The sequence below is a fragment of the Rhinichthys klamathensis genome, unplaced genomic scaffold (assembly GCF_029890125.1).
Source record: "Rhinichthys klamathensis goyatoka isolate OS25496 unplaced genomic scaffold, OSU_Roscu_1.1 h1tg000603l_1, whole genome shotgun sequence".
Classification (NCBI taxonomy): Eukaryota; Metazoa; Chordata; class Actinopteri; order Cypriniformes; family Leuciscidae; genus Rhinichthys; species Rhinichthys klamathensis.
The window spans coordinates 823725-838164 of record NW_026607058.1 but is presented as its reverse complement, the minus strand read 5'-3'; the positions used below and the strand labels follow the sequence as shown (position 1 = coordinate 838164).

Genomic DNA, 14440 nt, shown 5'->3' with positions numbered 1-14440 from the left:
GCACACTGACTCATGCGCGCGCTGAGATCCAGCGCCTCCTAGTGCGCAGCGCGTCCCTCCCCTGCTCAACAAACCCTCACAATTAAACATTTCATAACACCTCTGCAAAGAGAATGCAGGCAGGACATTGGGGGATTTTTTTTCTAGCTATTTTAGCCCTATATAATTCAGCACGGAAGACATAGGTTTATTTATTACAACAATTGCAAAAAAATCAAAGTTTATTAATGAAAGCACAATACAGCATGCTGCAGTAATAGAAGGAATAGTATAATCTGCCTCGCTGTTTGGATTTAAATAGGCAGATACGGTACTTAAGAGTCTCCGATTGAATCATTATTGCAGTGATTATTTTGTTTCTAGCATGTTATGTTTGGCAACAGTTCTCCTCACCCTAATTGATAGAGTGTGTTCTTAAAGGTGCATTGCGCAACTTTTCATGTTAAAAATACCTGTTTTTCTATCCTATACATGCTTAAAGAACTGCCTGATGGGCTGAATGAGCGCTTCTCTGCGCACTGAGATTGCCTCTATAATCCTGTACAGTAAAATATATAAGAGGGATTCGGGCTCGAATTTGAGACTGGGCGTGACGTCATGCGCGTTCACGCTCACCAGGCTATGTCTCGCAGGTTTGTGTATTCGCCGGCGCCGCCATTCTTAGCATCAGCGAAGACAACTCGTGCGTCAAAGGTAGAAGATGGATTCAAAGAGACCGGCTTGTAGTCCATTCCTAACCCCAACGCAAACTCCACGTAAAGTAAAGAAAAGAAACATTTTGTCTAGTGCCACCAAAAGGGCCAAATTGGAGTCAGACAGGCGTCGGAATAAGACAGGAGTCAACCTCGGGAAGGCATTCAACAAATAGAGAGATCTCCGGTCTGCGCTTGGTCTCAAGCGGGATCCTCAGTTGGCGTTTTTCTTGATAAAACGGTAAGATATAGCCCAGTCTCTAATGTTTGATACGGCCAATCTATGTATGACAACAAATGACGATGCATAAAATGTGTAATGCTTTAGCGTAAGCTAGATACATGTACAATCAGAATTGGTTTTACTACCATTGACAGTTTCATAAACTAGGAATTGTGTTCGGAAGAATAGTACAACATGAAACATAAAACGTATCCAATAAAAGGTGCGTGTGGTCCATGAGCGTACACAACTCTGGTTGCAGTTTCGCTTGTCACCAGAGGGGGCGTAGTTCTGCAAAAACTCAGAGACTTGCGATTTGCACCTTTAAACAACCATGAAAGACACATCATGGCCATATTCCAGATGACAATGTCAGGATTCTTCAGGCTCAGATTGTGTAAGAATGGTTGTGAGGAGCATGAAGAGTCATTTTCACACATGAATCGGCTCCTCTGAGTCCAGATCTTAAATGCAAGTGTTTGGGATGTGCTGGAGGAGACTTTACAGAGTGCTGGACACTTGCATTGGCAATACAAGATCTTGAGCAAGATTGATGCACCTCGAAATAAATGTTGTGATGTTATTTCCATCAAGATCTTAGACAATGCAAGAGTAGCACGCTGTACAGTCTCCTCCAGCACAAACATATAACATGCTAGAAACAAAATAATCAGAGCAATACTGATCCAATCACAGACTCTTAAGTATTTGCATATTTAAATCCAAACAGTTACTTTTTTTGTGGCTTTTTTTGGGACAATTTTTCATGACATTTAAGCACTTGTACACACTTACTTTCAGAATCTATTGTAATAAAAATGTAAAGTATTTATACAGTACATCATGGTATTTGTTTTACTGAATTGCATTTGTTTTTTTGTTTTATTTTTTGCTGTGAAAAAATACATGTGTCCTGGAAATATAATTCTCATTAATGCGATAAGCATATTTAGGGCAATAACAAATAATTATTTGTTATGGACAACATTATACATTTCTCTTGTAATGTGATTACATTTAAATCATAAATTTGTCCCAAAGTCTTTTTTTTCCTGCTCCACATCTATACAATTCAACACTGAATACAGTATATTAATATCTCCTCTTCTTTTATCACTTATAAGCAAATCTAAGCTTATGTATCTAATGCAAAACAACAGGATTAATTTCTAGAAAATTACCTTGTCCTTCATGTTCAGTTAATGAATGTTACAATTAGGCTGCACCAATATTAATTCAGACCAACAATAATAATTAGGCCTATGATATACTAATATTGTCAGATACACCATTACTGTTTATAATTATACAAGCCACATTCAAGCTTCTTGTTTCAGGTCCACGTCTGGGAAGAAAAACAGCAATTATGTTATTGTTTTATATCAGCTTGCATTGACTAAAGTACATAAAGATGAATTTAGCTGTTATATAATGATATACACTCACCTAAAGGATTATTAGGAACACCTGTTCAATTTCTCATTAATGCAATTATCTAATCAACCAATCACATGGCAGTTGCTTCAATGCATTTAGGGGTGTGGTCCTGAATCTCCTGAACTCCAAACTGAATGTCAGAATGGGAAAGAAAGGTGATTTAAAAGGGTCATATAATGCCATTTTTGTACAAGCTAATATGATTCTTTAGGGTCTAAATTAAAAGTTTGTAATATACTTTAATTAAAAATTCTCATTAGTATTGTAAGAAACACTTATTTTACCTGGTCAAAAACAGCTCTGTTTTCAGCACGCCGTTTCAGTGCATATGACTTTAAATGATCATGAGCTTTGCTGACTCCGCCCCTCTGTTCTGTGCGTACACGTTTGTAACACAATACCATAACGCGTTGTTCATTATAGATGTGGGATTATGAATTATATTGAGAACGTCGTACATAGAAAACATGCCGTAATGTACCCTGAGTGTAAACCTTAGACGCATTCATTGTGAAGCGATTTGCAAAGATATAAATATTAATATAAAGTTTAATAAAACGTTACACTCACTTCAGTTGTTCTAGAGGTTCAGCAGGAACACGAATATCTGGTACCGATTCTTTATTCAGGAGCAGCTGCTTAGCAAACCCAGCTTTATACTTATCCTCGTTTATAAAGCAGTCTGGTGAGAAATGATTCGCGCAAACATGAAAGCATTGACATTGCTCGTGGGGAATATTCCCTTCGAAAACAAACTCAGCCACTGCGTCTTCAGCGGTTCGGATTTAGGAACATTAAAATGACTGTGTTCGTTATTACACCCAAGAACAGAACACCACAATCGCTTAGACGCCATTCTGCTCATAGACAGTGCTCCAGCATATCAACAATGACCGCGCCGGTCCGCGTGGACTATGATTGACAGCTCCCTCACGAGCGAGGGCGGGTCTGTGTTGAAACGCGCCTATCAATCAACAATCGCGGGAGGGGCGTGCGAGCGTGTGACGTCACACGGTCGAACGGCTCGATTTGAGGCAGGGGAAAACATATAAGGAGATTAAAACAAAAACACTGGATGGATTTTTATCATTATATGATGGTTGTGTACAGGCACTGCCAACACACATTTCAGTACAATCAACTTGAAAAAGTGCATGTACCATTATATGACCCCTTTAAGCAATTTTGAGCGTGGCATGGTTGTTGGTGCCAGACGGGCCGGTCTGAGTATTTCACAATCTGCTCAGTTACTGGGATTTTCACGCACAACCATTTCTAGGGTTTACAAAGAATGGTGTGAAAAGGGAAAAACATCCAGTATGCGGCAGTCCTGTGGGCGAAAATGCCTTGTTGATGCTAGAGGTCAGAGGAGAATGGGCCGACTGATTCAAGCTGATAGAAGAGCAACTTTGACTGAAATAACCACTCGTTACAACCGAGGTATGCAGCAAAGCATTTGTGAAGCCACAACACGCACAACCTTGAGGCGGATGGGCTACAACAGCAGAAGACCCCACCGGGTACCACTCATCTCCACTACAAATAGGAAAAAGAGGCTACAATTTGCAAGAGCTCACCAAAATTGGACAGTTGAAGACTGGAAAAATGTTGCCTGGTCTGATGAGTCTCGATTTCTGTTGAGACATTCAGATGGTAGAGTCAGAATTTGGCGTAAACAGAATGAGAACATGGATCCATCATGCCTTGTTACCACTGTGCAGGCTGGTGGTGGTGGTGTAATGGTGTGGGGGATGTTTTCTTGGCACACTTTAGGCCCCTTAGTGCCAATTGGCCATCGTTTAAATGCCACGGCCGACCTGAGCATTGTTTCTGACCATGTCCATCCCTTTATGGCCACCATGTACCCATCCTCTGATGGCTACTTCCAGCAGGATAATGGACCATGTCACAAAGCTCGAATCATTTCAAATTGGTTTCTTGAACATGACAATGAGTTCACTGTACTAAAATGGCCCCCACAGTCACCAGATCTCAACCCAATAGAGCATCTTTGGGATGTGGTGGAACAGGAGCTTCGTGCCCTGGATGTGCATCCCACAAATCTCCATCAACTGCAAGATGCTATCCTATCAATATGGGCCAACATTTCTAAAGAATGCTTTCAGCACCTTGTTGAATCAATGCCACGTAGAATTAAGGCAGTTCTGAAGGCGAAAGGGGGTCAAACACAGTATTAGTATGGTGTTCCTAATAATCCTTGAGTGTATATGCTATATGATTTAACAGAGTAGTTTAAAATTCTCACTGGAGCAAAATATATGACAATTATTAGGCCAAAACGGCATCTTAGCATTTTTGTTTTTTATCATTTCTTAAGCAAACAGGTTTTTGCAAGTTACATACCGCGTTGTGTGTGTTATGTAAGGCAGTTCCTGAACACTGCTCACAGGAAATAACGTAACTTCGTAAAGTCCACCCCTAATTAGTGTGTGGGTTAGATTAGATAACACACCTGGAAATAGGTTTCTTTGAGGACACTACTGTATATAGCCCATAGTTATATATACTGTAGACACAGAATGGTTTCTTGCCACATTAACAAACACTCAAATAAATCACCAAAATGTATCAGCCATCAAATTAAAACCTTTAAGAGCTCCTGGTTAACAGAGAGTATTTTTTTTATATTATATTACATGAATAAAAATAATAATTGTCATATAGGCTATATATATATATATATATATAAATATATATATATATGTATATAGGCTATCTATTTGTTTATATATATATTAAAGCTACAATATGTATTTTTTGTCGCCGCTAGGGGTCGCTAACCTCTTACAATAACAAAGGCGTAGGCTGATGACGCAGTGATAAGCGGAATGATGGGATTTGCTGTCATGCTGATGGATCTAATAATGTTTATGGATGAGTGTAAACATTCATGTTTTTAACATGACTGTGATATGAAGCAGATAATGAGAGACAGATATCAGCGCCACACGCGAGATCAACTTCAGAATAACATAGGCTACTGATCATATTCTAACATTTCATCATGTTGAGATAAATATAACATTGATTAGTTTTATGAACATTTTCTCACCTGTCTAATAAAGTACATGCAAGAGCGGCGTCTCTGTCAAGTCGAAGTTTGTCGCGGACACTAGCTCTCGGCAGGGCCGGATTAACCATTAGGGCAACTGGTCACTTGCCCAGGGGCACATGACATCTAAGGGGCCCTGCGCACCGTCAAATATTATGTTAAATCACGTTATAAACGCAGTCCTCACTTTCCTAATTATATGCATATTTTTGCAACCCATTCGATCAAAATATAATGTTAAATTGCGTCAAAAACAGCGTCTGTATTCCTGCGCAGTGAGCGAGAGCGAGCTGTCATGTCAATTCACGTCGCGTGACTTGACGCTCTGAAATTTGAAGTGATGGAGAAGCAGTTGCCTACGGTTGCCTAACATAAAGGTCTCGACTGTTTAGCGTTATATTTTGGCAACGAAGTCAAATTGAAACTGTGATATTGCTTCGTGCCGTTATAAAACAGCAAAAGACTTTAAGTAGCCTATAGGCATTCTGTTTGTGCTGCGTGATTTAAATAGAAGTGCGCACTTTGCTCACGCGATCAGCATGGTGATCTGGAGTTTTCTCCAAAATGAAAGCTCAAGGGTTTATTTCTGGCAATTAAAGAAATTAGGACAAAAGTATTGTACTTTTCCTATACTGTGTAATGTAATGCAAAATACTTTTAGGCTACATTGGAGGTATATGATTTTACGTCATAGGAATAATTATATAAATCATTATTATAATAATTGTTTGGCATCTTAAAACACCAGTGATAATGTAATGCAGACTGAGACTCTATATCATAACTAAAAAGATGTTTGAGCCCTCTTTAATGTCCAGGTACAAGTCAATGCTTTTTCTTTGTTCAATGTGCACAGTTCATGGGTTAAAGCCGGTTGAAGCTCTTAATTGTGAGCTCTCAAAGTGCACCAGATTGATGCATTTAACCTTAAAATGTACAAAATTTTCTTGCGGGGGAGCATGCCCCCGAACCCCCCTAGAGGGATAGAGTTCCACCCAACATAGTTTTATAAAATCCTATGGGAAACACAGATCATTTATGAAGTAATATGTACAACAAAGTTCCTTTTAAGTCAGTAATACAGTTAATGCCAAATTAAAATGTCCTTGGACAAACTACATTTGGCCTGCCTAAGGGGGGCCTACAAGACATTGTGCCCAGGGCCCTCTGAATTCTTAATCCGGGCCTGGCTCTCGGCATCTCGAAAACGCCACGCCGATATTGATCCTCGTTTTATTTCTACTTTTGTCCCAAAGTCTGCTTGCCATGGTCCATAATGTCTGAACGAAACAACGTCAGCGTGAGCGTGCCGCTAGAAGTAACGCAGTTGTCCACGTCTGTCGCTATGGTTACTATGGCTGTACGAGCGGAAACCAGGGATAATGCGCATGGATAACGCGGATATTACGTCATTGACAGGCGGCAAATGAACAGGGACAGGCACTTTTTAAAATTGTGAATTTCTCTGAATTTACAAATTCTTGGAAACATTTAGGATAATGGAAGTACACAATTGAAAGAAATATATAATACTTTGCAAGTGGTTTTTGGATATTTTGATAGAGAATTCTTACGAATACTGTAATAATATTGTAATAATAGGTCATTAATTATGTGATAATAATAATAATATAGTAGTGATAATAATGTATTTAATTGAATTATTATTTAAGAATAATATAAAGATGAATGTGTATAATAGTATATAGTGTGTTTGTGCAGACGCGCGTATAATCCTGCACATCTGTGGAGTTGTGCTTCTGCTGCTGTTACTGTATTTCCTGCTTCTGGTGGATCATGTGCTCCTGCAGCGGCAATATGGCGGGACTGACACGCGCTGAACTGCAGGAATATGGCAGAAGTTCATGTTTCATGTGTATCTCGGCTGTATTTCTGCTGCTCGTGTGTCGTGTAAACGCTCAGTCGGGGGATAATCATGTGCTGACAGTGGCCGATGCGAACTGGACACTCATCCTGCAGGGCGAGTGGATGATCAAATTGTGAGTATGTGTGTGTGTGTGTGTGATCTCGGCAGGATGCTAGTGTGAATCATTGAGATGCGTTGGTCAGATCATCAGCGCGCGATTCTATGACGCTTGGATCTGTCGCGCTGCAACAATGTATCAGTTTATACTGTTACAATGTGTCGAAATAATAACAATAACAATGTTTGTTATGCAGTGAAGTACAGTACGAGCTGAGCTGCAACCGGAAGTGTTTATAAACTGCTGCAATACTATACATGTAAATAAGCGCAGATCGTCATGTTATGCATTAAGCATCTATATGCACAAATATTGTGGATGATATTGTGTTTATACCGGCCTACAGTGAACATGATCACATCATCAGGGTTACGCCCACATTTACATCCAGTATGCAGGAAGTGAAATTATAGCCTTTATTATTTATGCATGCATGTAAATGAATCGCTGCTCTGTTTCATGTGTTTTATTACAGTTATGCACCCTGGTGCCCGGCGTGCCAACATTTACAAGCAGACTGGGAGAATCTAGGAAGACAAAGTGAAAGTCTAGGCATTTCAGTGGGCAGGGTGGACGTTACTCAACAACCAGGTTTGACTGACTATCCATCTTTATATCTTAGGGGCAGTATGAAAAAGCAGTATGGATAATTTTATGGCATGCAAACAAAATATTTATTTTGCTACTTTATATGTTATATATGAAGTAAACATATGTTAATGCATACAAATTGGCTAATCCAGTGAATTAAATTATTTTAATACACTTTATTTTAAGGTGATGTAGTTACATTGTAATTACTTATATTAATTAACTACATGTACTTGCTATAGAGTTACGGTTAGGGTTTGGTTTAGAGTTAGTTACTTGTAATTATACATAATTTACTGTTATTACTATATTAAGTACATGTAGTACTGTTTAATTACACCTTAAAATAAAGTGTTACCGATTTATTTATTTATTTATTTTTGATGGATGATGAATGTTGCTGGTCTGTGGACGTAAAGTATTACTAGTTCATTCACGGCACAATGTTTCTCCTGGTTTCCAAGTCAGCGCTGTTTGATTTAATAGAGATCTACGGTTAATAACGTGAAGCACATAATGAGTAGCGCAGTTTCGTTCCGCTTTCTTTACGCTTGCCATTTGATGTTGCGCAACGTCATGGTGGTCGCGCCAGCGCCAATTTTGTCGGCAGGAAAAATGGTCCAAGGAATCGTTCGGTTTGTATGCGTACCGAACAGGAAGCCTCGAATCGAAACGGTTCAATACGAATACATTACACCCCTACTGATGTCACTAAATTGAATTCCTTCTGCAGTTATTATCAGCCATGTTTGTTGTGTACCATCATTGAGTGACATCATAAGCAGATGAAAGCCTTTAATATTAAAGAGGTGTTGATTTTGTTTTTGGGCCCACAACACATTATTCTCCTCATATTCTCCATTGTTGCGGCTCCTCTCTTCCCAGTCTGTCAGTAATGCTCTGTTTAGTTCCTGTCTCTATGAAGCCCCTCCTTCATTAAACTCCTTCTGAAAAGCACACTGTGCTCTGATTGGTCGGCTGGATCAGTGTGTTGTGATTGGTCGAGCGCTTCGAGTGTGTTCGGGAAATGTCCCGCCCCTTACCATAACCGCCAGTTTAACACACTACTAACTAACTCAACCAGGCCCCGCCCCTTTATTCTGCGTATGAATTATTATAATGAGGAATATTGTGACGTGTTCGTTCCCGGGAAGAAACTCAAGACTACAATGGAGGCGTTTCAGGAGTTCAGAAACACTGACACTGATATAGAGAAGAACTGTAGCGTTTTCATGCTCAAACAGCAACATTACACACTAAAGAGAGAGGAACATGGGGAATAGCACGATAGGTCCCCATTATATCCAGACCGGTTTAGACGATTATCTTTTGAACACAATTACAATTTAAACACAAGCAAAGATTGCATTCAAGCCACTAATCATGCAAATGTCGTCTCGTTCCTCCACCTGCAGCGCGTCTGAATGGTGTTTCTCCTGTAAATCTCAGAGAAAACGCCTTTTACTGTGTCTCGCTGTCAGAAAGCTGTCAGGCTTTACTCATATTTCAGCTCCGCTATAGACCGTATACCGCCTTCCCATGCCGAAGGGAATTTTATGCCCAGTATAGGATGTGCTTGCTTTTCTGCATCAACATATCCGTCCTCTCTTCTTTTGTTCTGCAGGTCTGAGTGGGAGGTTTCTGGTTACAACACTGCCGACTATTTTTCAGTAAGTCCTCAGACGGCTGAATTTATATTCCCTCAGGTGTTATGACAAAACTCGCTTTCACAACTCCTTTAAAAATATTCTTTCAGGTTCCATTTTTAAAAATTAAAACAGTGCAAATGTATTTCATTGTATTGTAGTATAACAGAAAAACCCATCTCACCCACAGCGCTAAAGATGGGAATTTCCGCAAATATGTTTCATCGCGGACTATTGAGGATATCCAAGCTTATGTTGTGGACAGAAAGTGGGCGACGGTTGAGCCGGTGCCAGGATGGAAGTCACCATCCTCTCTTCTGTAAATAAAACCTTTCCTCTCTGCAAAAGTGCTGAAGTGTTTGCATGATGAAATTCTGTTTATAAAACCATTTTCTTCTTTTACAGAATGTCAGGAATGGCTAATCTGTTTCGTCTCTCCGTGTGGATCCGAGTAAGAAACATTTCTGGAGTTTTTCCTTTAAAACTGGCATCATTTACTCGCTCAAATCCCTTATGGCTTCATTTTTCCCATGGAACGCAAAATAATATATTTTAAAGATGTTTACGCTGGTCCAAAAAGGACGAAAAACACCATCAAAATATCAAAGTAGTCCATATAACCCTATTGATGCATCAATTTCCCAGTCTGCAGCAATACACTTGAGACAGAGCATTACTTTTATTATTTACATTCAGGGTTTGAAATTAACTTTTACACTCACCGGCCAAAATAGAGAGTTCAGAACTTCTACCAGCCAAGAAGAAATTAACCAGATTAACTACGTCACAGCTTATATATATATATAGCTAGATAGTTTGGGATTTCATACATTAATTAGCTTTCATCCTCATCACCAAAAATATGTTTTAGGTAGACATCAATACAGTACAAAGAACATCATAAAATGTAGGATGTTGGAAAATAGCAATGTCTTTTCTGTTAACCAAATTCTTTTTAATCTTCGCTATTGCTTTAATGCATATGAACAAGCGTGCCGTTATTTGTTGCGTAGTGACGTGTGTGTTCAAGTAAGCCAGATATGAGCAGATTCTGCGCAATATGCTGTATTTAATATATCATGATAAATCATGGGTTGAGTATATGCTCTAAATCTGCACAGATTTGGCTTACACGAATTTTTCCAGCAAAGTGAGTAAACATAATAAGTAACACACCAAATTAACACGTTACCCGATACAGTTGATTTTTACCCGCATTTGCCGGCTGTTCATTCATCAAACCCGGTTTACATGAATAATTATTACTAGTGAATAATTTAACAGTTGACATGCACTGCAAAAAATGTTTTCTATTTATTTAATGTCGTACATCAAGCAAATGACATAAGACTGAAGAAGTCTTGTTTTCTGAAAAACAAATCACCAGAATTACTTCAGTTTGGGCTTAAAAAAATTTAATAAATAAAAAAAATCTGCCAATGGGGTCAGAAAAATACATTTTAATTCAAAGGGAAAGCAAGATGACTCCACTGGCAGATCTTGTTTCTTGTTTTAAGCAAAGTTTCACTTCATTTTGATAATTTTTTTAGAAAACAACTTAATTTAAGAATGTTTAGATATTTGTACTGGAAAAAAAAGACATATTGAGTAAAAACATTTTTTTTTGCAGCGTAACATGATCTAACAATGAAAAATACTTCTAAAGCATTTATAAATCTCAGTTAATGTTAATTTCAACATTTACTAATACATTATGTTGTATCTGCTAATATAATTGAATGGACCTGAGCTGTCATGAACTAACAATGAACAGTTGTATTTTTATACTAATGTTAACAAAGATTAATAAATACTGTAACACATGTATTGCTTATTGTTAATGTTACTCAATGCATGTTAAATAATGTGACCTTATTGTAAAGTGTTACTGATACTTTTATGTCCTTTTTGGTGCTTTATGCTTTCATTCACTGAACGGAGCTTTATTTTATGAAAACAACTATTTTTTATGTATATTGAATATATCCCTTTTTTGTCCATTTAACACAGCAAATCCACACGTACCTGACAAATGCTCTCGGTATTCCTTCTTGGGGTTCTTATGTGATATTTGCCATCATCACACTATTTATGGGACTGATACTCGGCCTGGTAAGTCCAAAAACATAATTTTCACAGTTTAGATGGGTTAATGTATTATTCATGTTTAAAGCATAAATTGATATGCTTTACTCTTTGCATGAAAGTATCTCATGCATAAATCTTCCTGCAAACGGACCATCCGTGGTACAGATCTAAAAAGACCATTTACCAAAGGGACCCAACAAAGTGCACTTGACTTCATCAAATGCGAGCGCTCTATGAAGCAGACCGCACATACAGACACACGATGACTTGCAGCAGAAGGAATTATATAATGCATGTTGAAATAAAGATGTTCCTACATTATACAACCGTGAGTTGCGTAATACTGGTCGATTCTGCGGCTCTTTTGAGGATACTGTGGGTGGTTCTCCAATGTAGTGGATCAAACTTTTAAAAGTGAACTTCCACTGGTGGGTTTGAAATAATTACTCCATCTAATGGTAAATATCTCGATTAGATGCTGGTTCTGATCGCTGACTGCATTTGGCCATCCAGACCAAAGCGTAGAGAAGACAAAAAAGGTGAGATTTGCTTTTATTGACTGTAAAATGTTTTTACAGATGTTGTCATTTCTTATGTTTACATTTTCTTTGAATATCACACTGCTGTTTGAAACTTTTAGCATTATATATTGCATGCTATTTTTGGTATCACATTACAATAAGGTCCCATTAGTTAAAAGGAGAACTCCGGCGCAAAATGAACCTTTGGTCTAATTACACATTGTTACCTAGTCAACTGTTATCTGAGATTTGTTTTCATGATTATCGAATGTAAATAGTTTTATCTCTAAAAACAGTTTAGCCTATAAAGCTAGTATAACGCTAGTATATTGGGCATAGAGTAATGACAAATAAAAATCGCTTGTTAATACCACTAACAAGGCTGAAAATAGCCCCACACTAACACGGTAGCATAATGAGGGTCCCTACCTTCAAACCGAAGCATTGAGAACTTTGTCAGTGTCCAGACAGTTTAATAAGAAGATATTTTAAACATACAGTCAACTTCGCGTATACAGGCAGAAGCCATCTTTGAAAAACAGTCTCTACCAGTCGATCTACGAACGCCGATCCAAGTGCGCTGGTGAGATGTGAACGAGCTATAAGTTGTGATAAGGTGAGCGCGAACAGCAGGCTTGGATCGTAGATCGACTGGTAGAGACTGTTTTTCAAAGATGGTATATATATATGGCATTTGATATATATATATATATATGAAATGCACACGGAGTTGTCAACATTAGAGATGTTTTGAATCGATTCACTGAAATTGACACTTTGAACTGATGAACAGATGGAAATGTTGTTGCTATATTTTGAAATCATTGTAAATATTTTGTGCATATTCTATAGTAACGCCCAGGTCTACATGTGAGTGCAACTTTACTGGGTCAATAAACCCGAGAGCTGTCACTGAACCTTCCCTAATATAATGAATCATTTCAATCTTTGCACCTCTGCAGTTGTGATTCTGAAAGAGGAAGTGTCAGAGGAAGAGGTGGAGGAGAAACACACGTCTGACCTGGACAACGAGAGCGAGAGAGTGTCTGGATACGACTCGACTGAAGAAGAAGGAGGGATGACAGACGGAGCCGGCAGTGGCAGTGAGCAGATGCTGTCGGCAGAGAGTTCAGTGAGGAAACGCAAACCACAGGGACCGGACACTGCCGAGGGAACCTAATGTGCTCCTCTCAACGAGTGCAGTCACCGCCAAAAACAAGAGGAAGCAGCCATATCTGTAGATATGCAAAGCAACGCCAGCTATCGGCTGATCTCTGCGCCATTTATGCAGAACACGGTTTGCCCATTTGACGCTTTCCTCGCATTTTACTTGCTTCTCGCTGCAGTTTAATTCAGTTCAGTTTTTAAGACTGGTTGCTTAAAGTTAATGCTAAAAGTTGCCAAACATTGACAGACCTTCTTTTAGATTTGACTTTATATTTTCTACCATCACCAAAAATATGAGTCATTTTAATGCTGAAGTTACAATAAAAACATGTTTACGATGTATTTGGACGAATCTCACAAAATCTGTCAAGAAATATGTCTCATATTTTACCTCAAAATCAGAAGAAAAAAATGCAGCACGTTAAGTTTTTTTTTTTACATTGTGATATTTTTTATTATGATTAGACAAAATATCTATTCATCATGGTAGTATTTGTTGTACTGCCGATATGCTGATTTTAATAATTGTTTTAATAAATTGTATAACTGTAATTTGTAAACATGTCTATATATTTGCTGCAATATCCTGTTTTATACTGTAAGTATTACAAAAATTACTGTATTACAGTAATAAAAATTACAGAACTCAAAACTAAAATGTACTGATGCATTACAATAATGACTATTAATATTAATATATTGGGAGAAATGTGCTTAACTGCATGACAATTTCATCTTAAAGACATCTTAATGATCCTATAAATATCTATTATTTTTATTATTATTTAATTTTTTTTGAGTGAAATATGAAGGACATGTTCTTAACAGGTTTAATGATTCATCCATTACACTGCTGTTTTACCATCATTTCTTAATTATTCTATATTTGCTGTAATGATGAACACTTCCATGTTTATTCATGTTTCACATTCCTGGGCCGAAACTGAATTCCTGCATTTACAATCCTGACTGTTTTCAGAAGGAATGGTTCTTAAAGTATGATAAATAGGAAGAGTA

At 38.1% G+C, this 14440-nt stretch overlaps 1 protein-coding gene across 1 annotated transcript; it reads left to right on the top strand.

Annotated features, from left to right (window-relative positions):
* The first annotated feature begins 7207 nt into the window (after nt 1-7207).
* On the top strand, nt 7208-13853 carry tmx4 (thioredoxin-related transmembrane protein 4). Its single transcript, XM_056240519.1, has 8 exons — nt 7208-7425; nt 7886-8001; nt 9626-9671; nt 9838-9966; nt 10053-10098; nt 11658-11759; nt 12211-12274; nt 13219-13853. Exons 1-8 carry the CDS (start codon nt 7223-7225, stop codon nt 13434-13436), a joined length of 924 nt encoding a protein of 307 aa, XP_056096494.1. The 5' UTR covers nt 7208-7222; the 3' UTR covers nt 13437-13853.
* Nucleotides 13854-14440: the final 587 nt, after the last annotated feature.

What these genes read in the sequence shown, in the direction of transcription:
- tmx4 (XM_056240519.1), top strand. Translation starts at nt 7,223, where the DNA reads ATGTGCTCCTGCAGCGGCAATATGGCGGGACTGACACGCGCTGAACTG. An exon ending in GTCTCTCCGTGTGGATCCGA is followed by an intron (nt 10,099 to 11,657) that starts GTAAGAAACATT and finishes CATTTAACACAG; the next exon opens with CAAATCCACACGTACCTGAC. An exon ending in GCGTAGAGAAGACAAAAAAG is followed by an intron (nt 12,275 to 13,218) that starts GTGAGATTTGCT and finishes GCACCTCTGCAG; the next exon opens with TTGTGATTCTGAAAGAGGAA.